General features: G+C 49.2%; 2 protein-coding genes across 7 annotated transcripts in view; both read left to right on the top strand.

Annotated features, from left to right (window-relative positions):
* LOC117645360 (neuronal acetylcholine receptor subunit alpha-7-like) overlaps window positions 1-8,282 on the top strand; it is an 83,324-nt gene extending 75,042 nt beyond the window's left edge. For 4 of the 6 annotated variants that reach the window (XM_034385498.1, XM_034385502.1, XM_034385500.1 and 1 more), the window contains one exon: window positions 261-8,282. In XM_034385498.1, coding sequence (XP_034241389.1) covers window positions 261-578 — 318 coding nt within the window. In that variant the 3' untranslated portion in view covers window positions 579-8,282. The remainder of the gene's footprint in view (window positions 1-260) is intronic. The other 2 variants (XM_034385501.1, XM_034385499.1) reach the window with 1 other exon arrangement.
* A 1,234-nt stretch (window positions 8,283-9,516) lies between these two features.
* On the top strand, window positions 9,517-22,186 carry LOC117644611 (acetylcholine receptor subunit beta-like 1). The gene is made up of 7 exons (XM_034384219.1): window positions 9,517-9,729; window positions 16,474-16,610; window positions 17,269-17,313; window positions 17,406-17,515; window positions 18,732-18,822; window positions 19,045-20,037; window positions 21,355-22,186. Exons 1-7 carry the CDS (start codon window positions 9,660-9,662, stop codon window positions 21,517-21,519), a joined length of 1,611 nt encoding a protein of 536 aa, XP_034240110.1. The 5' UTR covers window positions 9,517-9,659; the 3' UTR covers window positions 21,520-22,186.
* The last annotated feature ends 4,471 nt before the right edge of the window (window positions 22,187-26,657 follow it).

Raw genomic sequence — 26,657 nt, 5'->3', positions numbered from 1 at the left:
CCACCAATGGATTGCTCTCCGAACGAGCATTCCATTGGTGGGATCACAAGTTCAGTTCAAATCCTGTTTAGCTACTCTGGAGCTCAAAACGCGTTTAGAATTTTGGCCGCCTCCACCGGTCTTCCGGTCCACTGTGCACTGTCACTTGGTGGGTAGCCCTCAATGCGTTCACCAACGCCACCAAGTGGGGCCTCATGCTTGACGGGTCCGTTGTTGGAAGTCCAGCCTTGAGACCATCTTGACGTGCTCGTGCTTTGCAGTCGTCTGGCGTGCCGGGGACGGGGTACCTGCGGCACGCCGATGACGGAGCCGCCGGGGGCACGCTGCTGCACCACGCCGCGGCGGCCGCGGCAGGGGCAGGCTGTCTAGGCCCGCACCGCGAGCTCACCCTGATCCTCAAGGAGCTGCACCACATCACGGACAAGCTGCGCAAGACGGACGAGGCGGAGGAGATCACCAACGACTGGAAGTTTGCCGCCATGGTGGTGGACCGCCTGTGCCTCTTCATCTTCACGCTCTTCACCGTCATCGCCACCATCGCCGTGCTCTTCTCCGCGCCGCACATCATCGTGACGTGAAGTCGTTGTTGTTGTTGCTGTTGTTGTTGTGCGGGGCACTCGGTGTCCGTCGGCGCCGCGCGTGAGGAGCTGGTCTCCAGAGCCGCGGGGCCCGAGGCCGTGAACGGCAGCCATGCCTGCCAACCCGTTTCGACCAAAGACTGGGCCAATCAGAGCAAGGCAAATGGCGAGTCTGTAACTCAATTTTATTCATTAAGAGGAAAGAGGAAATGTGTCACATTACGAGTTTGTTTGTGCAATTGTCCCTTTTGTTTATCAATTGATTGTTGTTTGACAAAGTGTTTATTTGGTCTGTGATTAATTAGCTGCCAATCGAGAGTCGAGACGTGGCTACTCATGACACGAGCGGCAGGTAGTTGGTCACAGGTTGACAATGAGGTCCTGGGCCGGTGCGCTTAAATTTAATTTAAACAAGGCACGCAACGCTTTTTCGCCGCGGCTATGTGCGCGCTACACTGATAGAAAATTTGTCACACTGTTTTTCTTATTTGTGTGTTATCTTTTTGCGCTTTTGTTGGATTATCTTTCTTATCCTGCGCTGGAGAACGCAGCGCTTTGCGTAATCGTGACACGTTTTCTACAGTGTGGTTCAGGTGAGGTGAAATACTTTCCGTCGAATTCCATACTACTATTCCGAATGACCAATAGCACTGGTAGTACTCATCTAAACTCACAGAAAGAAAACCAAAAATCCGTCCGTAACTGCTAGTGATTCCCAGCATACAGCATTAAGCACGTTTCTGTAGGGGTGTGTTCGAACGCCAAAGGGTGGCTTCGAGGCTGGGCTGAGTAAGACTGATCAGAAATCTTGTGAATGTAAACAAATTTCTCATCCGAGTCATTTTTATTTTCACACATTTTGAAAAGCTCTCTTCAATGCCGCTGGCCGCCCTTGCCCTGGCTCTTGCTCTTCCCTACTTAAAGTGATTAACTGCGTAAGCTGAAAAGTGCTGGCAGGGGTTCAGATTGATAAAACAACTTCGAGTCGAACCTCAACCAATCGCCAGGCCGACATCGCCCCATCGCGAAATAGCGGAGCGTGCACTAAATTGAATGAAAAAAAAAGATTTGTAAATTATTCAAATCGTTCTCAATATGCAATGTGATTCTCTCTGAGTTCGGGTCGGGCGCCTTTCTCATGGCGGGGTGTCACTTGAGTCAACTCTTGAGGTGAGCGGGGTGGTTAGGTGTGAGGCTGACCATCGTTCAACCGTTCAACCTTGACGTAGAGTAGGATCATTAAACATAACGACAAACGGGTGATTCAAGTTTTACATTTTTTTAATAATGGTTTTTTCTTAAATGTTATTTGTATTTTCTTGTTTTTATACTGCTACTGTACATACGGCATTTTCTGGGTTTTCAAAACTACGTTTAGTTCATGTTGTTTATAATGAATTGTTATCAATCGAATTACTCCCAATGTAACAGCCGCATCGATTCGATGACTTTTTAAAAAGTACGTTTTTCATAAAACACTGACGATTATAGTGACCTTTGTATTCGTATGAATACATGTATTTCATAGACTTAGATAGACGTAAACTGTTTGTTGATGGTTATGGTTAAATTGTCTTGTACTTGTAGCTTTAAGATTCAATTGGAATGATGATGGTAGTGAGAAACTGCATTGCTGGATATTTTGAGCGGACTTGGGGGAGCGGGCGCGCCACCCGGCGCTTAAGTATTTTATTGTTGCCAACTGTTGCTCACAGACGTAAACATTATGATAAAGCTTTAACTGTATACGACCAATTCCTGAATAAATCACGTGGTTCGCGGTCGGGAGTGTGGATAACAAGGCAGACGTAGGGAAAGGGATAGTGGCAGTCTTTACCCATAACTTGTGATAAAGTAACTAAATTCTAAACAAACAAACCTAAACTTTTAACTAATCTAACTAATTAAACCAATTCATAATCTAACTCTGATAACTCAACTGTAAAAAAGGCTGCTTCTGTCCTAATTCGTGTTTTCAAATTCCACACGCCACTGCATTCCAAATTATTAAAAAAACAACGACTAAATACCTTCGTATATCCGAATAATTTTTATGTATAAACTGGAATTTTCGCGTTTTGTAAATAATTTTTGTAGTTTGCCTGATTTGTAAAGTAAAAATACTGATGTAGCCGAACTTCGCGGCTAAAATGACTGTGCCTTCTGGCTATAGTTTAGTGCAAAGTCTCACAAAAGCGTTAAACTCGCCATATCTTAACTTTTTGTACTTCTGTGCACAAAGTTGCTCACAACTATGGGCTCCAACCGTGACTCTATAATGTTCCCCCCTTAAGAAATTCCATGGCCGAAACTGGTTATTCTCTCCTAATATACATATTCATTAATCAATTTAAACTGTTGTGATTTTTTTATGGTTAGTTCCCGGGGAGCTGGCCTTCCCGTGGATGGTAGCTGTTGTCTTAAACCGCGTTTGTGAAGCAATTAAAGTTTAAACTCGCATAAACGTTGTGCGTCAGATGATAGGAGTGCTAAATGTCCTGGTTCTTAGGGATTACACTAACGTTTTACGACTCCCCGAAATTCCCCAAAATATATATTTTTGTAATTTACTAACGCCCTTTACAAGGTTCACACTTGCACAAGTGCTTCGCTCTGCCTGCAATGTGGATGTGAAAAAAAGTTATAAAACCGTAATGAGTTAGAAGTAATCCCGGTCTAACTAAAATATCAGGATTAAACGAGGAAGGGCGGTGAGGGTTCCCACGGGGCGCCTTGAGGCGATGCCTTGCGGCGCTGCCTTAAGGCACTGCCTTCAGCTGCCGTTAGCGGCTCTGAGGTGTCCATAAGCGTGGTGCGCCTGCTCTGTGGTCCGCTATGTACATTAAAGCTTGCGCCTAACATAGCGTTAAATGGGAGGGGAACTAGGCTCATGACTCATCATGCCACATCGACCAATTCTACAGTGCTCCTCGCGCATCTTTCTCATACTGCCCGTCCCTTCTAGAAGGGTCCATTTTCCTTCACAGCATAGACGCGGTCTTATCGAGATCCCCCACCCCCTTTCCGCCCTTGACAGAGGAGCTACATGTTGCTCAACCTTGCCCTCTTCATGCTTGTTTCTCTTTAGAATCCAGTTTCGGTTGGATGTAGCCAAGGTTCCTGGTGTGGATTTTCTTAGAATGCACGTCAGGTGTATCTCTAACGCCCTTATACATTCACTGCCTTTTAACCCTTTTAAAATGCGACGGTGTGTGTATATATTATATATGAATCTCCTTTAATTTTTATTCATGGTGGGTCATGACACTTAACCAGCTCATCGTTGTGCTGTTACGTATGGACCGTTAGTGTTCTCGACAACTTAACTCAAACTCAATTCAAAGTTCGATTTATATATTTACGTTTTGTACAGTATGACCTATTTACCAAAAGTTGTTTTCTGCCGTAGCTCTTGTACAGTTTATAACTTTAATCCTGTAAATTCGTAGAAAGATAATGCCTGTTGCCTCGAAGATTGAAAGTGAATGTTGGTTTGGTACGTCGTTTGGCCTTTTAAAAAAGTAACCATTATTTCAAGTCAGTTAATTGTCCTTGATCGCGTAACAAGACTATGCATTTATGAGGGATCTTAGTTTTTGTTAAATTTTCTTTTTAACGCATACAGACTGTACCCTCTGCCAGTCAAAGCCGCCCTACGATTCCGTTTCGAAACGTCATTTCCGCACAAAACACATTCCTCTTAAAAATTGTTTTTGGCCAAACGGTTTCCGTGCCTTCACTCGTAATTTCCGTTTTAATTGATCTCAGATTGAGGGGCGCTCAGAATTTTGTGAGTAGTCTTTTAGAATAGTTCATACAAACTGAAAAAAAGATTGATACAAATATATTTTAACTCAAAACAAAATGGGCTGTCCTGTGAGAACAGATCAGACAATCGGCTGCGGAATGCCTTATGGATTGCGTAGCAAATATTTGACATTAATTTATGAGAGATTTAATGTTTTACGAAATCTAATGTTATTGAGTTAAATAAATCTGTTCAAATTAAATTATAATTTTATAACGGTTGGAAGAGAAAGGATAAATTGAAAGAGTTGCTGGTTAGGTACAGGTTTTCTTGATGTTGAACAGTTTGAGTAACTTTCGAGAGGCATGTGTGCAGCAAAAAGGGTCCTGTGAGTGCTCTTAATGCCTCGACGGCGACCTCCTCGTGACGAATGTTAAGGGGTGTTTCCGGTCAGAAGTATTTTTAGGCCGAAAATATCAACAGTTGGAAAACTAACCCCTTTGCTTTCACAGCATCAACTTCGCTGCCAAAAGTCTGTTAATTTCGATGAATATTCCTCACATTAGGAGGTTTTGCTGCACATGTATGTGGAGCCGTGATACATGTGAAGTCACTCTTGCTTGGTTGCTAAACGCACACAATCGAAACAATTTTAAATGCGTCTTTCAGCATGACTTAGATTCTCCCTGCAAAGCTCGGGTACATTCCTTGTAACATGCTTGACGTGAAATTTGTCGAGACCTTTCGGAGATGGCGTTGGACAGGCTAGTCCTGACTGTGGGCTGGTCATTTCTGAATTCACTGGCGCTCCTTTGCTAGGTTTGTGTTGTCTTGCTATACATTCTGAACACCAGGAACGGTATGATCATCTGGACTGCTACAAAACGCCATTGCAGGATAGTTGGCAAGTGAAACATCCTTCCTTCGAATAGGGGATTTTAATGTCTTCCTAAAGTGGTGGAATTCCTTTCTAAAATTATCTTGCAAATTGCGTTTGTAGTTTACCCTTTTCAATCCTCTTGATCCGTTACCCGCGTTTCTGTACGTTGCCTTCGATTGTTGGTCATACTCTCAAAAGTGTATCTGACATATCTATATTTTCCAAGCTGTTTGAGGAGCTTTCTCTTATAATATCCAATGACTGGATGGTAGAGTTCAAATTTAAATTAGCATTTAACAGGAATTGAAGTCATTCTTTCGGCTGTTTTGGGAAATTGTTTAATTTATCTTCTGTGTCATCGCTCCCTCTTGCTTAAATTCACCACTCATTTACTATTACTTCATTTTAAGGTGGAGAGAATTGTGATGCAATTGACTGAAACGAACTTGATTTAAGACTTTAATTGAATTTGCTTTCCCCACTGTCAACCTATTTGCTTTGAACCACTCTAAATTGAATCCTTCTAATCACTACTTTGCTCTTCATTATCTTTTCATGTCTTTAAATGCGCTCTTTAGGAACTAGTGAGATGTCACTGTCACACTTAGGCCAATGATGCGACTGGCCGTTCTATGGTGCTCCGTGTAGTTAGTATAACCGTCTACCAGACAACTATTTTTCTAAGGCAAACTAATATAGGGCGTCAAATATACCCGCGAGCCAAACGAGGCAGGCGAGCTTCTTCTCCGAACGGGTTTGGGCAGTTTGTAAAATTCGCCGAAATTAGTGTTGATGCATAGGTTCCCCGACAACGAGTTGGAAAACGCGTTTATGTTTAGATGCCACTGAAGACGGCCCTCAGGGCGAGCATGGTTTTACGGTTGAAATTAATCCTCCGGTTCCTTTTTCTACTTATCAATGGGACTTCCTCAGCACGCCATGGAATCTGAACAGTGATTTTCTCTCTTAACTTTTCCCTGCACTTACTTTCCAAGCGGTTAGGTCGAACGAGAGCGCGTGCTCTCTTCTTGTCTAGCTAACTTTAACGAGGGTAAGTCACTGTTGTGAATTACTATTTTCATTAGTTACGTTCGTTTTGTTTCCGCCGTATGAATTATTTTTTACCTGCAATGAAAATTCCTTTGCGACGAAACGTGGTCTTTGCTTTACGTTTCTTTCCATTTCTCGTGTTTGCCTTGAAAAAAGTGATTGTTTGGGACTCAAAGTTAGGTTCTTAGAGTAGGAGATAATACTCCAATTAGCTTATTGTTTCAAGAGCGGTAACTTGTCGTCTCTTTAACGTGTGTACTTAAAATTCTTTTTCCTAAGACATTTACCCCAACCTTCTGAAGACTGAGTCCCTGGCTTACAGCCAAGAACTTTTTCCTATGATTTTAGGGGCAAGTGGAGTGCGGTAGTTTGTAGGGTAGCATAAGCACAGCTCTTACTGCAATAAAAAAGGTTTTCAGTGTCGAGATCAAAGAGCTGTGATTATGCATCCTACTTTCGACCACATAATATTAGGATATTAACATGGTACAGGGGTTAAACAGCTTTTGTTCAAAAAGTAAGAGAACTTAATCCTTATGCAATAAATCGTAAATACGTCTTAATATAACTGGCTATAAACGGAAGGCTTTTCTAATTTAATTCGCTTTTATCAATTAAGCAATACGCGCACCAGTGTGTTCGGGTACTGAAGGTATCCTGAAAAGCATGAGATCTTTGTCAGTACACCTCAGTTTTGTTCTTTGTACACATAATGTCTTATTCTTCGTTTTGAGCAATGTGAATATTTATTGTTTAGGTAAATTCAGGTGATGAAACTTGTTTCTAGTCATTGCTTCTGACGCAATGACTGCAGGTCATTTGCTATGGGCCAACCCTGTAAATGTTAATGATATATTGTATAATCTTAGGTTCGCGTAGTTTTTTTCCTAGGTGCAAGGGGAGATATCTCTCCTATCACCAAAGTCACTATTCATCTTGGAACCTTTGCATCAATCATCCTTAAAGTAGTTGATTTCTTGAAGCCAGGTAGTGAATCATCCTGGATTTTATTATTGATACCTCATCTACTGCCATTGAAATGAAGACACATTTAATGTATCTTATATAATAAAGGGAACCTAGTGCCTTGTGCAGAGAAAGTGAAACAAATGTAAATATCGTGTGTATGATTGTAGTACTACTCAGTGCGAAACTCAAGAAACGACTGGTAGTTTCTCCAAATTTGATTAAACAAAAACAAAAAAAAAAGAAAATGCACCACTTTTTGAGGAGGTTCATACATTTCGGGCAGCATGTCCGGAAGGAACATTGCTGACCTTTCCAATAGTATTGTACATCAAGGCACTCGCTCTGTGTATCTAGATTTGTTTGGCCTGTGAGGCCGGTGGGGCCTCGCTCGACTCGCCTCCCTGAGTTTGATCGTTGACGTCTTGACACCGGGTATTGGACAGTTCTAGTAAACTGAACCCGGGATGGCAGTGGTCGCGTTTTCACACTGCTTTGCAATACAGCATGACTAGAAGCATTTGAATTGAGAAACTACTCTTTGAGTTAATTACCAGCCGTAGAGCCATTTGTGAGACCAATGTGTCCAATCTCTTTCTTTGTGCTGCTCATTGATTTCATTTTTTTCTTTGAAACCCTTTCTTCCCAAGTCGCAGTTTTAGTCTTCCAAACCGCGCTGCGAGCTTTGATTCGCACAGCTGTCCGTTCTCACCCGTTCGAGAACAGAAGTGGCAGGCGGAGCGGTACTGGGGCGGCATCGGTCTGGCCACATTGCTGCCACCTCGGTACCGTTGGCACCGTTTGCTACGAGAGAATGTCATCATTTCCATTTTGAGGAGGGACGAGTCAATATGAGGCGAGAGGCATCGCGTAGAACACGGCGCTACGGTGCCTTTTTTGAAGGATGAGGTTAATTAATTAGCTCATCCAAAATTGTTAAAATTATAATGTACAGATGACATGGTGTTAGTAGATTTTATGAATGCTCATTAATTTATGTGTTGTTTTTTTATTGGAGAGTATTACGAATAAAATATTGTTACTACTGAAAATTATATAATAAAGCATTAAGAATTGCATTTACAACTTCCGGTCCAGATTCAGCCTGTGAAGACTCCACGAATGGTTATCAAACAAAATATTTTTTCTCGGTCCTTTTTTTGTGACACGTGTTTTAGAGTGCAGACAAATTTCGCTTTTGCCTATTCACTCCGCATGGAACTCTCCCGCCTTTCACATCAGTCAAGCCGCATCTGGGACTCAACTCGCTTAGATGGGAACATTCAAAGAGGACGAAAAAAAAGGGAAGTCATCAAAACGACCTCCGCAATCAATCATCCAAATCACTCCACACGCATCATTGCAAATGTTTCATTTCTCCCCCCCCCCCCTCTTTTTCCTCCCCCTCCCCCCTCCCCAGGCAGGCTGCGCCGCGCTGGTCCAGGGCGGTCGATACCTCCGCCATTAGGACTGCAGCCCCACTCCTCTGCTCCCCCCCCCCCCCCCCCCCCCTCCTGCGGCCCCACCCGGCCCCGCCTCCAACCTTCGAACCGAACCGACTGCCAAATGACGCTCTCATTTTTATTTTTTTTTTGAAAAACGAATCCCGATGGGAGGTCTGTTGATTAGCATGGCGTTGGTTCCGGTCCCATCGCGAGAGTCGAGACTTGTTATACTGCGGTTCTACTTACATTCCAGACAACGCCCCTCTCAACTACACTTAAAAAAGAAAAAATCGCGAGACACTATTTTTACGCGCTTTGAACGGTCTGCATCCGTCAACTCAAATCCTCCTGGGGAAAAAGTTTGTCGCTAAATGGACCCCTGGCGCTGTGGGGAGGATCAGGGACGGTCCGACGGCGTCCCTGGCGTCGGCCACGGCTTCGGCCACGGGTACGAAAAAGGTTGGGGTTCGTAAGTCGCGAATGTTGGGAACGGGCGAAACTCGGTGAACAGGGGATGCACAGCCAACGGGAGCAAGGGTCCAAAACGGGTGGAAAATGACGTTCAAGGAGAGGGAAGGGGGGAGAGAGAGAGAGAGAGAGAGAGAGAGAGAGAGAGAGAGAGAGAGAGAGAGAGAAAGAGGGAGGGTAAATACGGGCCGCGAAAGGAGGGACAAAAAGAAAGGAAAGCGACAAAGGGCAGACAGAGATGCAGATAGGGGTGGGGGTGCCCGGCTAGCCCGGCTGGCCCGGCGTGGCCACCCACAGGGCGGGCTGGGCTGGGCGGGCGGCGCAGCGGGGCGCCTAGCCGCGCCTGGCAGCCAGCACGCTTCAGTACTGCCTGCGCCCGACTGCGCTGTGGATCGGGCCGGGCACAGCGCGCTCCGGCCCAGTCTATGAGACGCACCATGGCGACGTGAGGGGGCCAGTGTCGAGAGGGGGGTGGGAGGGGGTACCCGATCGGTACCCGATTGGATACGAAGGATACCAGCACCATGAGGATACTTCCCAGCGCGCAGGCATGGCTCGTGGCCGTGACCTGCCTCGTCCTGGCACCGCTGCTGGGTACGTATTTTGGTATTTTGGCTCGGGGGCCTTGTGTACTCGGCTCGGGTGGTGGTTTGCGTACTGGTACCCGGTGTGGAATGGTCTGCGGCTTGGCGTGCGGCTTGGCCCGTGGCTTGGCCTGCGTCCCACACTGCAGGCACGGTTCACCTGGGGCTGCTCCCTGGAGCTCCCTGGTGGGGTTAGGTTGGCCCACCCCGCCTCGCAGCGCCACGGTGCTTCTCTCCGTGCAGCTCCAGCCTCGGGAACCCTGGCGACGTCTTATCTGTGTCACTTAACTGAAACTTGCGATCGGGAGGAGCATGCATGCAACCTTGAGCTCCTGCTGTGCGAAGGGCCTTGGTTTCTCTCTCTCTCTCTCTCTCTTGCTTTTCGCCCGTCCCAGCGCACCCACCCTCACCCCCCGAGTGTTGGTCGGTCGGGGTGCGCGAGGCGAGGGGATTGTTGGGGGTGGCGCAGCCTGTTTATTTTGATTTGCATGTGTTCTTTGCCGTTGACCTGAAAAGCCCTGCTTTCGCCTCATACTCCCCCTTCATCTCAGTTTTCGAGGGCCTGGTTCGGTCCTTCCGTTAGGAGAACATCCGTTTCCACCCATTTCCCGCAATAGTCCCCGTCGACCGAATTAAAAATCAACTCTCCCGGCGCACGCACTGAAAGCAAACCATTATTTTGCTGAGCAGCACTAATTTTTTTCATCATTTTAAGAGGCGAGTGAAGCCGTTTTTAATTGGTCCATCGACCTTGGCAGGTCGTTGAACCTGGACAAACACGAGTTACTTTTCATATTGTAGTTTAAACACGTCGCGTGTTTAAAAAAATTCCCTGGCATTCATAGGTCAATAAATGAAATGAGAGACATTTATTTGTGGACTCCCGACCATGCCTCTTACAACAACAAAAACAAACCCGTTCTAACCTCAAAATCTTTTGCCTCTTTGAGATTCAGTTTGGAGGGAGGGTGGGCGCTTATTCAAGGTCTGTCAAGCAGCTATCTGTCAAAGGGTTTCTTGGCATTCCGTCAATTCTCTATAACCAAAGAAACAGTAATTGAAATTGTCCATATGACTTATGGACAGAACATGGTCCGAGTTTGGGTCTAGTGAGGAAAAGTGGTTTTAGGTCTGCCAATGGGAGGCACCAGAGTGTCATGGTCAGCTCCGCTGGGTGGTATTCCTAGAAGTTAGTGTCGCGTTCTTATGCTGTGTCACCAAATCTCAATCACTCCAGGGCCTTTAGCGTTGAAACGAGTATGCATAGTACCTGAACAATTTTGACATTCACACTCAATTACTACGTGATTTTTTTAGTGAATAGCTTTTGCTCAAAATCGAGTTACGCACAAAGTCGTGCCTTTTATAACGCATGCACAGTTTTGTTCTCGCCAAGCTTCTGCACAAAAAAAAAAAACTTCATAAGTAATTTGGTATGTTGTCACCTTCTAGTGTCCGAGGAGTGCTCCCTTGTCTGTCGTGGCGTGGCACGCGTTGACAGACTGCAGGGGAGTCTTCACCGTCAGTTGGCAAGTCTCGCAGGTGCGCCTAGGCGGCTCGGCACGCGCTCAGTGGGCCAGAAGACCGGCGGAGGCGGACAAAACTCTAGACGCGTTGTGAGCTCCAGAGTCGCTAAGCAGGACTCGAACCGACCGTGTGACCCCACCAATGGAATTCTCGTTCGGAGAGCAATCCATTGGTGGGGTCACACGGTCGGTTCGAGTCCTGCTTAGCGACTCTGCTGCTCCAAACGCGTTTAGAGTTTTGGCCGCCTCCACCGGTCTTCTGGCCCACTGTGACGCGCTCGCGTGCTCGCGTGGTTCCCTGCTATCAGGCTCCCCTCTTGACTTCCGCTCGTCCCGAATGAAATGATGAATTCACTTTTCTCGCTTTCACTTACCTGGAGGACTGCATGCCATCGTCGAGACTCAAGCGACCACCAACCAAAACAAACGTGACCGAGGGAGCACAGAAAATTCAAAATGATGCCAGCGTGATCTCAAAATGAACCAAAGTGTTAAATTTGGTACGATTTGCCGTCAAAATGACTTCACTTGCCGTCATTTTGACTCCCTGGTCTCAAGACAGTGGGCCGGAAGAACGCTGGAGGCGACCAAAGTTCTAGACGCGTTTTGAGCTACAGGGTCCCTAAATTGGACTCGAACAGAACGTGTGACCCCATCAATGGATTAATCTCCCAACGAGGAATCCGTTCTGTTCGAGTCCCATTGAGCGACTCTGGAGCTCGTAAAGCTTCCAGAGTTTTGGCCGCCTCCACCGGTCTTCTGGCCCACTGCGCCAAGGTGTCTTTCGAACTTGATGTGGTTGGTTGAAGACCCGTTCTGTTGGCATCCTAATCTTCAGTGGGGAACACGAGCAGTGTCCGCGTAATCCTAGTCCTGGATTAAATTTAAATATGCTTTGCCAGTTTGTAAATTAGACACCCGGCGACGCGCCGAGAAGTTGGTAATGAGAATCTGATTTTGACACTCCCCCGGCCCCAGGGTGCCCCAGCACGAAATTCCTTTCCAAAGACAGCCGACAGCTGAGTATTGGCGTTTCTTGCCAATTTAGCAGAGCTACTATCCCGACTCTGTCACTTTTAGTCGGTTGGAGGAGTTTGTCGGGGGAACATATATTGAAAAGCTCCGGGACTTGGATGCCACGTAGTTGACGCGGCACTGCTTTGGCACTGCCGCTAAATTGACGTCGCTCTTGGCTGTTCTCAAGATTGGATGGCGGAGTCAAACATCCTGCCATGTTGCCGTTGGAATTGTTGCTCAAGACTCCTCAAGCCGATAGGATCTGAAGGCCTGACTTCCACCTGGACAAGAAACATTTGCTCTCATTACAAACGTGTCAATTTTTCGAATTTAAATTTAAAAACAAAATTTAAAAACAATTGTTTTTAGTGGAAGACTCTTTTTTTCTTTCTCCGTTGATCTTATCACGATTGTTTTTAAAGGATAAAATAACAACGGATTTAGCATGAAGGTTACCGCGTTCAAAACAGAACCCTGTTCAAAAGTCTCAACTTCGCTTTCTCGAAATGGTGCGTTCGCAAGAGGTCGCTTGGCGGTGGCTCTGGCGAGGGCCGGTCCCCACGCGGTCCAGGGTTGTGGCGGGGCGTGGCGGGGCGTGGCGGGGCGGGGGGGGCGGGTGGGCTTGTCTCAGGCCGGGTAGCTAGCCTTGTGAGGGCTGTCCCGCGCTGCGTGGTGGGGGATCGATAGCGAGCCCTGCCACGCCCCCTCCCCGCCGCACCCCGCCCCGCCACTCCACACCTTTCACCGCACCCTCGAGCCCCCCACCCCCTGTGCCACGCCCTGCCGGCCGGCCCAGACAGTGTGCGCGCCGCATTGACATGATCGGGATGCCGTCCCTCGTACCTCCGAGGGACCTTGCCTTCCTCAACCATTTCTCCTCCACCGTAACCCTCCCTTCTTCATCCTCTCGCTTCTCCCCTTCCTCCCCTTCAAACGGTCTGCTTTTAACTTCCACTTCTGCCTTTCCCCTGCTGTTATCTTTCAAATCACGGTAAAAACGGTTCCTGGTTTTCCCAGGAACCCCCTGGAAATCGCCTATGTCTTCGCCATGGGGCTCCTGGGAAAACCAGGTACCGTTTTTACCGTGATCTTTGAACGTGCTTTCTTTCTCTTGATTTCCTTGACGGCCTCTTGGACTCTGCTAAGACACGCATGCATGGATGTCCTCTTCCCCGTGTCTCCAATCCCACGTCTGCGAAGGCGAATCCAAAGTTTCCCCACTTAGTGTCGCTGCTCCGTGCCTCCCGTGTTTCCCGCGCTCCGCCTTCGTCAAACACTTTAGGTCGCATTCGAATGCTCTAGGGAGTGGCTACGAACAGTGGTGGGGGTGGCGATCCGAGTGCGTCCCAAGGCGTTCCAAAGGCGTTCCGAAGGCGTTCCGAAGGCGTTCCAAAGGCGTTCTGAAAGACTTCCAAAGGCGTTCTGAAAGACTTCCAAAGGCGTTCTCAAGGAGTTCCAAAGGCGTTCCGAAGGCGTTCCAAAGGCGTTCCAAAGGCGTTCCGAAGACGTTCCGAAGGCGTTCCAAAGGCGTTCCGCCGAAGGCGTTCCTAAGGCGTTCCAAAGACGGTCCTGTCGCGGCCCTTGAGAAATCAGCCCACCGTGGCCCCGAGGCGGTGGCGAACGTGCCCTGTCTGCTTCTGTCTGCGCTTCGCGGCAGCGCCAGCAGACTGATTCCGAGAGTCGTTTTCGTCGCTCTGCCCCTCTCGCGCCCATGCGGGACGCCCTGTGAGTGCGAGGGAGACAGAGCGACGAAAACGGCTCTCGGAATCAGTCTGCAGGGGCAACCAGGGCGACGCACAGTGGGCCAGAGGACCGGGAGGCGGCCAAAACTCTGAACGCGTTTTGAGCTCCAGAGTCGTTAAACAGGACTCGAACCGAACGTGTGACCCCACCAATGGGTGGCTCTCCGAACGATGAATCCATTGGTGGGGTCACACGTTCGGTTCGAGTCCTGTTTAACGACTCTGGTGCTCAAAACGCGTCCGGAGTTTTGGCCGCCTCCACCGGTCTTCTGGCCCACTGTGTGACGGCCAGGTTCCCCAACGGGGTGTGGTGCCACTCTGAGCCGCGGCTTGCGATAAACGACAACCCGGAAGCGGATGCAGATACGGCACGCTCGGCAGCTCATCTATGCCAACACGCCGTCACCTCGTCTATTGCCGCCACAGATCGTTCAAGTGCTGACAAGGAATGTTAACCTGTCAAATCGTTAGCCTTTTTTCGTGATTTTTCTTGCGTTCTTGCTTGTAAGCGCCAGTTTTACCGTAAGCGTAGGGGCCGTCGATACATCACACGGGAAAAAAAGTCCCAGATTTTCCCCGGCACTCCCTGGAAATCGCCAATGTCTTTACTATAGGCTACCTGGGAAAACTGGGAACCGTTTTTGCTATGCATGCCTGGCACCACTTCGTCCTTCGCTTCGTCCTCGCTTCGTCCTCTTCACTATAGACTGTCCAGATTGTCAACGAGTGCGAGAGAGAGAGAGAGAGAGAGAGAGAGAGAGAGAGAGAGAGAGAGACAGACAGACAGACAGACAGACAGACAGACAGAGAGAGAGAGAGAGGAGACAGAGAGAGAGACAGAGAGAGAGAGAGAGAGAGAGAGAGAGAGAGAGAGAGAGAGAGAGAGAGAGAGAGGAGAGAGAGAGAGAAAGAGAGAGAGAAAGAGAGAGTGAGGTATTTTGCGAGCCGTTCCTTGCGAATCCTGGAGGAGCGGGTCTAGCAAAGAGGGGACGACGATTGGACGGCAAAAAAAATGGAAAAAAAGGGAAGCGACCCACATTTTAGAATCTCGCCTTTCTTTTATCTTCCGACGGGTTTTCCTTTTCGTTCCACGAAGGATGAAAATTTCGCCACTGGGGCGGACAATGCGCTCGTTGCTCCGCGGGTTTGTAGTGTAGGAACGAAAAGACTTTTATAGTGTGAGGTGTCTGACTCGTGCTGATTGGGACTATTTTGCTTTCTAAATCTTGCAGTTGGAACACAATTTGAAACATCTTGCAGGCGAGGGTCTGCATTTCCCCCTGGGCTTACCTACCCTCCTCTCTCTAGATACCTCAATGCATACGAGGCACCCTCTCGGCAGTGTTGCCCCGAGGCAGCATTCCCACTGGCCAGTTTTCGAAGGGTTGCCAACCTCAGCCGGCCTACTGAGCGAATGATTTAGCAAAGCACAGTGATGGCGAGATGCAGGCTGGGGTTGGCAACCCTATCAGACACTGCTGGTTCATCGAGGTACATTTATGTGGCAGAACTGCCTCTCGGCACTGTCTCGGTACCCTCTCTGTCCTTCTCTCGGTGCTCCCTCGGTACTCTCAAGGCACTCTCTGGGTACTCTCAAAGCACTCTCTGGGTCTCTCTCGGCACTCTCTGGGTACTCTCTCGGCACTTCCTCGGTACTCCCTCGGCACTCCCTCGGTACTCCCTCGGTACTCCCTCGGTACTCCCTCGGTACTCCCTCGGTACTCCCTCGGTACCCTGAGGGTCCACCACGTGCCTCCGGTCGATAACGCCACGCCCAGCTTCCTCAGCCCCCCGGATGCTGCTACTGCTACCCGTCGCCGTCCCGGCCGTCCCGCTCGGCTCGCTAGAAATTCGTCAAGATCAAACGGACGGGGAGGAGGGGGAAGGGGGCGAACGGAACGTAATGCTCAATAATGCCGTCCGGCCAGCGCTACGGTGTGGGCTCCTCTCCACCCCCACCTCCTCCACCGTAAAAGTTTGAACCGAAGGTGCGGCGTGCAGGGGGGGGGAATCCGCTGGGCTGAACCACATTAATTTCACGGTGACAGAATCTGTTCTGAAAAAAAAAAAGAATTCAGTGAACGCCTGTTCAACAAAATGTCACGTTCGTGTCTGAAATTGGTGGGGCTATGTCACCAGTTTCCTTTAGAACAAAAACGTGACGAAAAGAACGTGACATTTTGTACTGGAACGCGTATCACGACCAGAAGACCGGTACGGCCGAAACTCTAGCCCTAGCAGCTAGAGAGGACCAAAACCGAACATGTGACCCCACCAATGGATCCCCCCTTCGGAGTGCAATCCATTGGTGGGGTCACACTTTCGGTTCGAGACCCATTTCGCGACGCTGGAGCTCAAAACGCGTCCGGGATTTCGACCGCCTCCACCGGTCTTCTGGCCCACTGTGCGGCGTTATGTCTTTCGGCCTGTTTGTTGTTGGCAACTGAGTGATTGTTTTTCGGTGTGCAGGGCTGTGCTCCGAGGACGAGGAACGGCTGGTCCGAGATCTCTTCCGAGGCTACAACAAACTCATCCGACCAGTGCAGAACATGACGCAGAAAGTAGACGTGAGATTCGGGCTGGCCTTCGTGCAGCTTATCAACGTGGTGAGTGCTTTCGAAACTCGGCGGTAGTGTGCGAAGAAATTTGTGCAAGAATAATACGCACTATTTTTTTCATATCCCATTTCTTTTTGTTTTCTGTTTTTGTTTCTTTTTTTCTTATTTTGAGGTACAAATTTAAAAACTTCACATTACGAAGGAAAAATGTCACCGCAATATGTGTTTGCACAAAATTCTTTGTGTTATGAAGTAATGGATTTAGTTTTCTTTGTAAAGCTTTTAGAGTGAGGGGCCTCAAAAGGGGGCTGAAATTAGCCCCAAATTGTTCTCATGACTTTCAAGTTTCAAGTTAGGGGTTCCAATTAGCAGCCGGTTGGGCCGAAGTAAAGAGTTTATCGAGAAATACCGTTGACTTTCTGCAGAGCCCCTGTTGGGTAGGCTGTACCGCACTGCACCTCTGTCGCGTATTGCCTACCTCACAGGCGCCTGTGGGGTCGGCTGTACCGCATTGCACCTCTGTCACGTATTGCCTACCTCACAGGCGCCTGTGGGGTCGGCTGTACCGCATTGCACCTCTGTCACGTATTGCCTACCTCACAGGCGTCAGAGCAAAGCCAAAGAGTAGACAGAAAAAAAATGTCCTTTCCGTCATTTGAATATCATTACAAAGTGTTTCTAACTGATCTCTTCTGTGTGTCCCCAGAATGAAAAGAACCAAATTATGAAATCGAATGTATGGTTGAGATTGGTGAGTATTTCATAAATCGTCGCTCGTTTTTCAGCTCTTTTTTTTTCATTTACCTCAAATCGGACTTTGCAACGTGTTTTTCTTTGCTGCAGGTATGGAGCGATTACCAGCTACAGTGGGACGAGGCAGACTACGGAGGCATAGGAGTATTAAGACTGCCACCCGACAAAGTGTGGAAACCGGACATAGTGCTTTTCAACAAGTGAGTATAAAATGCTGGTATTTGAAAATCATGCATTTGTAAAGAAAATGCTTTTCTTGTAATGAGAAACGCTAAGATCCGAAATCATTTTTTGTGTCTGTTAGCGAGTCTTGTCATTACTGTTTTAATCAAATTTTCTCGGAAAATGTTCTTGATTGTCTCCCACGCATGCGGAACGACTAGTCATTCTTTTTCGTCCAATAAAATTGGTGCAAACGACGTTAAAGCCGCATCTTCACGTTCGCGCGTTCCACGCGGAGCAGTGAGCCAGGCGGCGAAAATCCCGGACGGGTTTTGAGTTCCACAGTCGTTAAATGGGACTCGAACCGAACGTGTGACCCCACCAATGGATTGCTCTCCGAACGAGGAATCCATTTGGTGGGGTCACACGCTCGGTTCGAGTCCTGTTTAGCGACTCTGGAGCTCAAAACGCGTGTAGAGTTTCGGCCGCCAGCTCGGGCCTTCTGGCCCACAGAGTGCAGTGAAGCGCAGCTGCGCCGCGCCGGCCACGGCCGCCAACCTGCCGACTGGCTACGCGGAGTCAGCGCCTCTGTCTCCGCCGCACTCAAGCGGCGTGCCGTTGGAGTGGGAGAGAGACAGAGCGACCGGCAGCCCGCCGTGGCTTACAGTGGAGGGGGCCGACGCTTCTCTCATGCCTCCGCGGCCGCGAGACGTTCGGAGGCGCGCGTTGGCAGGCCTGGCCGGCCTGGCCTGGCCGCGAAGGCGGGAAGGGGATCCGCGGTGTTCCCCGCGTCGAGTCCCGGCCGGCGTCTCTTATCCACTCGCGGCCCGCGCAGCTGGGGCCCGCTCTATCTACCCATCCATCTCCGCGGGCCTGCCGCGGCGCGGGAAGTTCGAAACCGCGACTGACGCTCAGTGGGCCAGAAGACCGGTGGAGCGGCCAAAATTCGAGACGCGTTTTGAGCTCCAGAGTCGCTAAATGGGACTCGAATCGAACGTGTGACCCCATCAATGGATTGCTCTCCGAACGAGGAATCCATTGGTGGGGTCACACGTTCGGTTCGAGCCTTATTTAGCGACGCTGGAGCTCAAAACGCGTCCAGAGATTTGGCCGCTTACACCGGTCTTCTGGCCGGCCCACTGTGGCGCAGCTGGGCTGGGTCCGCTCTATCTACCCATCCATCTACGCGGGCCGGGCGGCCTGCCGCGGCGCGGGAAGTTCGAAACCGCGACTGACGGCTTGCTTGTGTTGCAGCGCCGACGGCAACTACGAGGTGCGCTACAAGTCCAACGTGCTCATCTACCCCAACGGCGAGGTCCTGTGGGTGCCGCCCGCCATCTACCAGGTGAGTGCCAGAGACGCGTTTTGAGCTCCGCAGTCGCGAAGCATGACCTGAACCGAACATGTGGCTCCACCAATGGATTCCTCGTTCGGAGAGCAATCCATTGGTGGGGTCACACTTTCGGTTCGAGTCCCATTTAGCGACTCTGGAGCTCAAAAAATGCCTCCGAGGTTTTGACCGGCCCACTGTGCAAGACCCTTGTTCTGACCGCCTCCTCCTCCGCAGAGCTCGTGCACCATCGACGTGACGTACTTCCCCTTCGACCAGCAGACCTGCATCATGAAGTTCGGGTCGTGGACGTTCAACGGCGACCAGGTGTCGCTGGCGCTCTACAACAACAAGAACTTCGTGGACTTGTCGGACTACTGGAAGTCGGGCACGTGGGACATCATCGAGGTGCCGGCGTACCTGAACGTGTACACGGACGAGCAGAAGCGGCACCCCACCGAGACGGACATCACCTTCTACATCATCATCCGGAGGAAGACCCTGTTCTACACGGTCAACTTGATCCTCCCCACCGTGCTCATCTCCTTCCTCTGCGTCCTCGTCTTCTACCTGCCCGCCGAGGCCGGCGAGAAAGTCACGCTCGGAATCAGTATCCTGCTGTCACTGGTTGTGTTCCTGCTGCTCGTGAGTAAGATCCTGCCGCCGACGTCGCTGGTGCTGCCGCTCATCGCCAAGTACCTGCTCTTCACCTTCATCATGAACACCGTGTCCATCCTGGTGACCGTCATCATCATCAACTGGAACTTCCGAGGGCCGCGCACGCACCGCATGCCGCCGTGGATCCGCACCGTGTTCCTGTACTACCTGCCCATCGTGCTGCTCATGAAGCGGCCCAAGAAGACGCGCCTGCGCTGGATGATGGAGATGCCGGGCATGTCCGCGCCGCCGCACCCGCAGTACGGCTCGCCCGCCGAGCTGCCCAAGCACCTGCAGCCCAGCATGGGCATGGGCATGGGCATGGCGGGCAAGAGCAACACCATGGAGCTCAGCGACCTGCACCACCCCAACTGCAAGATCAACCGCAAGACCAGCGCCGACCTGGCCGTGGGCGGCTCGTCGCTGGGCGGCGGCGTGGCGGGGCTCGGCGCCGGCGGCCGCCGCGAGAGCGAGTCCTCCGACTCGCTGCTGCTCTCGCCGGAGGCCTCCAAGGCCACCGAGGCCGTCGAGTTCATCGCCGAGCACCTGCGCAACGAGGACCAGTACATCCAGGTCAGTGTCGCCAGCAAGCCGACTTTCGGCGTGTGCACGCACACGGCAAAAGCACCGCCTGGGATTCCCAGGCGCATCATGGGAAAAAGGGCCTATTTTCCAGGCACCGCCTGGGAATCCCAGGCGGTACTTTTGCCGTGCAGTGGGCCAGAAGACTGGTGGAGGCGGCCAAAACTCTAAACGCGTTTTGAGCTCCAGAGTCGTTAAATGGGACTCGAACCGACCGTGTGACCCCCACCAATGGATTGCTCTCTGAACGAGGAATCCATTGGTGGGGTCACACGTTCGGTTCGAGTCTTGTTTAGCGACTCTGGAGCTCAAAACCGCTCAAAACGCGTCTAGAGTTTTGGCCGCCTCCACCGGTCCTCTGGCCCACTGTGCGTCGCCCTGGTTGCCCCTGCAGACTGATTCCGAGAGTCGTTTTCGTCGCTCTGTCTCCCTCGCACTCGGTCCTCCCACATGGGTGCGAGAGGTCTTCTGGCCCACTGTGTGCTATGCCCTTGAAGGGCAACGGTTTACGCCCCTGGAACGGTGTGAATCGTTTAATGCCTTTGGAAGGGCATTAAAAAATTTCCTTTAAGTCCTATATTAATTCGCTCCCTTCCCAAGGGCATGGAACGATTCACGCCCTTAAAAGGTGTGAAAGATTTTTTGTGCCCTTAAGGGCGTAGTTTTTATGCCTTTCTTTTACCAGTGCAATTTTTGTGGGAATGTGATTGATTGTGCAAGATTTTTGGCGTAATTGTCGCACATGTTGCCCATTTAGAGTCATTTTTTTCCACCTAAATGTGCAATGTGTTCTAATTTTTGTTGGATGAGTGTAGGAGGTTCACTCCCAATATCCTACTGAGCTTTTTCTTCCTAATACGAACAAAAAGCTTCGTATTATGACTGCACAGCGAAGGTAGTAACATATGGTGAAGAATTCTCAGTATCTTATAACGAACTTCATACACTCTCATTCCAGGAACGTGACATCGCGTTGAAACGAAAGTGACAAAATGCATTGTGTCACATTCGTTTGGGTGTGAATTCGCCAAAAATCAGCTTGGTCACGTTCAAACGAACGTGACACAGCGCTCAAACAAACGTGACATTTTGTCACGTTCGTTTCAACGTGATGTCACGTTCCTGGAATGAGAGTGTAATACGAACAACTCTGTATTATGCCATATTTGTGTCGTAAAGAAACGAGAACTAGCTCAGTATTATGACTGCACGGCATCTTTTCAGTAGGAAATTGGGAGTGTTGTGTCCTCGGTTCTTGCCCTCTTTGGAGGCCGGCTGACTGAGCTACTGACGCTCCCTCGTTTGCAGATCCGCGAGGACTGGAAGTACGTCGCCATGGTGATCGACAGGCTGCAGCTCTACATCTTCTTCCTGGTGACGCTGGCGGGGACGGTGGGCATCCTCATGGACGCGCCGCACATCTTTGAATACGTGGACCAGGACCGTATCATTGAGATATACCGCGGCAAGTGAAGCGACTCTCGAATCGACTCTCGAATCGAATCTCAAACTCTCGAATCGACTCTCGACTCGAGGCACGACAGTGGTCCGAATGCACTCGTCCGGTGCGTTGTTGTTAATTATTGTTGTGTGTGTTATATGTGTTTGTGTTCGTCCACTTTAACTACTCCTCGATGGACCAAAACAAATCTCCTTTCTCTCACTACATATTGTTTAAATTCCCCATGCGGCCGGCTCGAACAAGCGTTTGAAACAGTGTGCAGTCTGTCGTCTCGTCCAACGCGTCCAACGCGTCCAACGCCTGGCCAAGGACCCGCTCAAGCTTTAGAAAGGATTCCGCTCTGTGCCCCTCACTCGCACAAAGACTTTTCAATGATCCCCCCGAGCCGCTCCGGCCAGTTTCAAGAAACGCACAAAATGGTTGCCGTTTGTCGTGCCGTTCGGTGGGACAGGTTGTGTTTTTAGAGAGTTTGAGGAATGTGAGGCGATGACTTGGGAACGGCACGAGTCCCTGTTTTGCTGTGATGCCGAAACGGAGAGGAAACTAGAATGAGGAGAGCAGCCGAGGGACCGTCCATTAATTTCGTGAGGGGCTGTCCACGCATCACGGAAGTCTCTCTCGCTCTCGTCGCTCAGTGGGCCAGAAGACCGGTGGAGGCGGTCAAAATTCTAGACACGTTTTGAACTCCAGAGTCGCTAAATGGGACTCGAACCGAACGGGTGACCCCACCGATGGATTGCTCTCCGAACAAGGAATTCATTGATGGGCTCACACGTTCGGTCCGAGTCCTGTTTAGCGACTCTGGAGCTCAAAACGCGTCTAGAGTTTTGGCTGCCTCCACCGGTCTTCTGGCCCGCTGTGCGTCGGCTCCGTAAGGAGCGACAGGGACAGAGCAATGGAAGATGCTGCGTGATTTGATTTTCCCTCCTCCCTCGAACCACAGGTAAACCTGGCCTTCCCAACCTGGTTCCTCCCCTTCTCTTTTCCCTCATCATCGGCCTGTTACGTCATTTATGGACGGTCCGCGTGTATTATGTCGTCCAATGTCAATTTGCCCGAACACCGCCTCTCTCTTGCTTTCCGAATCACTTTCCCACTTTCCTCCTGCAGAGCAGTGCAGAGCTCTGCAGCACTATTCGTCAATTGTCCCCCTTCCTTTTGCTAAGACTGTCCTGGCTGCACTGCCGCCTGCGCTAACAGTGTGCTGCACTAAGAGTGCCCTGCACTAAGAGTGCCCTGCACTATCAGTGCCCTGCACTATCAGTGCCCTGCACTATCAGTGCCCTGCACTATCAGTGCCCTGCACTATCAGTGCCCTGCACTATCAGTGCCCTGCACTATCAGTGCCCTGCACTATCAGTGCCCTGCACTATCAGTGCCCTGCACTATCAGTGCCCTGCACTATCAGTGCCCTGCACTATCAGTGCCCTGCACTATCAGTGCCCTGCACTGAGAGTACCCTGCACTATCAGTGCCCTGCACTGAGAGTACCCTGCACTGAGAGTGCCCTGCACTTACAGTGCTCTGCACTACCGGGCAGACTGACAAGCTGAGGTGTGGGACCCCGCCTAGCCGAAAGCCGCGCGCCAAAACCAACTTAAACTCTAATTGTAAAAACATTAATGAAAGTAGAATGACTCATGCTATACAGCCTAACTCCTAAATGCAAAATTAAACTCCGGTAAAGAGTTTTTTCTGCTAAAATAATCGCATCTAAATTGAACGTTAAAGCGTAGACCGCGACAATTTAAAAATTTTATTTAAAACGAGTCGACGTAAAACCCGAAAAAAAAGTGTACTTAAAGTCGCACTCATTATCAAAATCACTGCTAAATTTGTCTAAATTATTATCGCTGCAATGCATTATCTAGTAATGTAAAAGTGCTGTGAATGTTGTTGTTGTTTAGTTACTAAAATATGAAAGATGAGAGGGCTGCGGGGGCTGCTTGCGTTTCGCCAACTGTTCTGTCATAATTCGCTGCTGTAAAGACACTCGCCGTGTTATCCGTACCAATAATGCCAACCTCAAATATGTTCTTGTTTTAAAGATGTGTCTTAGTGGCTTTCAATTGCTAGATCCCCACCGCACCTTTTGTTTCAAACTTTCTGACAAAGTCGCCCGAAGCGTGTTCCTATTGAAGGTATCAGAAACTTGTGCAGTCCCTATTGTGGCTGTCGAGCCATCGGTTCAAATTTTCTCACTATGCTTTTGTTGTTATTGTTGTAAATTTGATGTAATCTAGGCGCGGGACAGCTTATAATTAATTATAATTAATTAAAGACCACGCGAAAAAATCTGCTCTGCCTTAAAACCGCATATGTAGAGAGGAACATAAATGGCGAATGGATTGCTTGTGTGTCTGTGAGTGTGTGCGTGCATGTGTGTGCGTGTGTGAGTGAGAGTGAGTGAGAGAGCGAGAGAGATTGCACGGCATCCGAGGGAAGGGGAAGTCCCCGCAAGTGTCTCAGAACACGGTCCTTCTTTTCATATCAACAAATGCATTGCCTCAAAATAGCCTCCAAATTATCGTTCTAGACAATGAGAAAAAAATTTGCCCCATTTACTTGTTGGCGGCGCTTTATTCCAGGGTAAATGTCACAAATCTCCCCGTTGTAAAGGCAAGGCACTGTGAGTCCAAAGTGTGTGTCAAGCGACGTTAAAACAAGCGTGCCCAGCACGCCCGCGTCTATGTAAATAAATAAACAGTTTTAATACAAATAACAATAATAATAACTATTATTCTAACGATAATAACATGCATTAACTTTCTTACATCCAAGTAACCTTTTCAAAGATTAGATTTAAAAAGTTTAAACAAAAAAAATTATTGTAATGGGTATGTCACTGCCAGGCTCCTAGAAAGAGTAGTGAGTGCTCCAAAAGTGTCATTCCACCTGCAAGAGGTGCCCGAGGGAGGGGGCGGCCCTGTGGCATGGCTACGCCGCTGCTACGCCAGGCTACGCCACGGCTCCGCTCCCTCGGACGCAAGAAGGCCTCTATGGCCTCTAGGGGCTCTAGGGCCGCTAGGGGTCCTCAAGGATCAGGGCGGGAGACACACTGTAGACTTAGAGGAAAGTGGGGAACGCCGAAAAAGCACCACCAACCTACTAAAACTAATCATTTTACTTTGTATAGCAGTGATTGAAGTAGATCGGAAAATGTTAATTAATGTCCCATAATTAGCCCCCCTACACGCGAAAACCAAGAACCACGCTTGCACAGAATGGCTGTCAAAATAAACGTACTTACCTCTAGAGGCCCAAAAGATATGCTTCCATTGGCGCACCGTGATGTTCAAATTGGCGACAGCGTTAATTTCGCTGTGGCAATTTAAGCTTAGACTGAGGTATTGATGTATGTGTGTAACACCTTATGGTGGATCTGTACGGCTGGGCCGAGTCTCCCTGTTGCCTTTCAAGTCCTGTTGGTGGGGGCGTTTCTCGTTGTAGTTTTGCCTTTAGTGTGCAGCGGTTCTTGGCTGAGAGATGGAAGTTGATACAGACAATATCGTGTAATACTTTTAAGTCTTTCGGAGCCGGTGAATGATCGGAGAGGGAGGGACTTTTCGGTTCCCCGCGTGAGATAAGCTCAATCTTATGGTGCAATAATCTGTTCACGGTCTTGCAGGGTGACGTTGTACATAAACACTTTATTGGGCTTCTCTAGATGATTTTCGTGCCGTTTACTAATCTCTTTGTTTCGCTCGCGCAAGACCGTGACGAGATTACCGGGGCCCTGTCCGAGGCGAGCGCTTTTTTTTTCCATGTGCCAAAAGTTTAAGGAAACGAAGGAATTTTAGTCGTTTAGTTTGACCTCGCTCGCCCTCGACCCGGCCTATGGCCTCCCCATTTTCCTTGAACATGAACATGGTTAGTATTCGTATAGTAGGGTTACCGTTTCACAAGACTATAAGCAACATGTTTTGTATGTCGTGTAAGGGATAACTAAGGCCGTTTTGTTGTTTTACCAGTGGTGCCAGCCGCATGTGTTGACGGCTTTTTCTGTTTCCTTGGAAGGCATTTGAGAAACTCGTGTTGTTCAAAGCAAGGAAAAACTTATTTTATTAAAAGCTATGGTGAAGACTTCTAGGCTACTTTAGAGTTAATCTGTAACTTATTCAAGAATCTTCGAAGGACGACGCATGCTCGTTGGCACCACTGTTTCTCCAAGTTCCTGTGGCTGTCGGCCTGTCGGGCGGTATGTCAAACCGCTCACAGCGAAAACTTGATTATCGCCCATTTTTCTTTAGTTATCATTTCTCCGTTGTGGGATTTCCTTTCTTGAGTTGCAGTTGTACGCTCGTGAGATGTCAATCAAGTAATCCTTCCCATTCTGCTGCCTTTTAACTTCTCACGTGAATGAAAACAAAAACTCGCTCTTAAGAGGACATCCTACGTGGTAGTAGACAGTGTAACCCTTAAGTTATCCAGTGCTCAAACTACCATAGTAATTAATATATGTAAAGAGAATACCTGGCAGCACACTGGAGATGCCCAGGTGTTCTCTATAATCAACAGTTTTGTATATTTTAACACGCAGAATACCTCCAGTTCTTATGTGTGGGTGGTTGAAACACTCCAGAGGCCTCCAATATTTTCCCACCACTGTTGTAACACTCAGAGTGCTTGCGATGCCGGGACTTTGGCCGATCCGACCAAACTGCGCATTGCTCTGATTTGACTTTTTTTAAGAATAATAAAAGAATAAAACATGACCTCAGTGTTTGTCGTCTGTAGTTGTCATCGGCTGGTGCACAACCCGTTCCAACCAATATTAGTGCATGTTACGCATTTGAAAGACTGGCAGAAAAAAAATCAGGGGGAAATGGGAAAAATGAGTTGCAAACCGTCCTAGGAAGCACTGCTGGTGCATGAGGGCAGCACGAAGGCCTCGACGAAGGCTCACTTTTGTGTGAAGATCTTCGAGCCCACTTCACAGGTGCCCAGAATACATGGAGTCTTGCAAGACTCTTAACGCGTTTTGAGCTCCAGAGTCACTAAACAGGACTCGAATCGAATGTGACCCCACCAATGGATTCCTCGTTTGGAGAGCAATCCAGTGAGGAGGTCACACGTTCGGCACGAGTCCCATTCAGCGACGCTGGAGCTGAAAACCCGTCCGGGATTTTGGCCGCCTCCCGACCTCCTG

This window comes from Thrips palmi, unplaced genomic scaffold, assembly GCF_012932325.1.
Source record: "Thrips palmi isolate BJ-2018 unplaced genomic scaffold, TpBJ-2018v1 HiC_scaffold_18, whole genome shotgun sequence".
Taxonomy (NCBI): Eukaryota; Metazoa; Arthropoda; class Insecta; order Thysanoptera; family Thripidae; genus Thrips; species Thrips palmi.
Note: the sequence above shows the minus strand (reverse complement) of the source record. Positions and strands in the feature narration are given on the sequence as shown.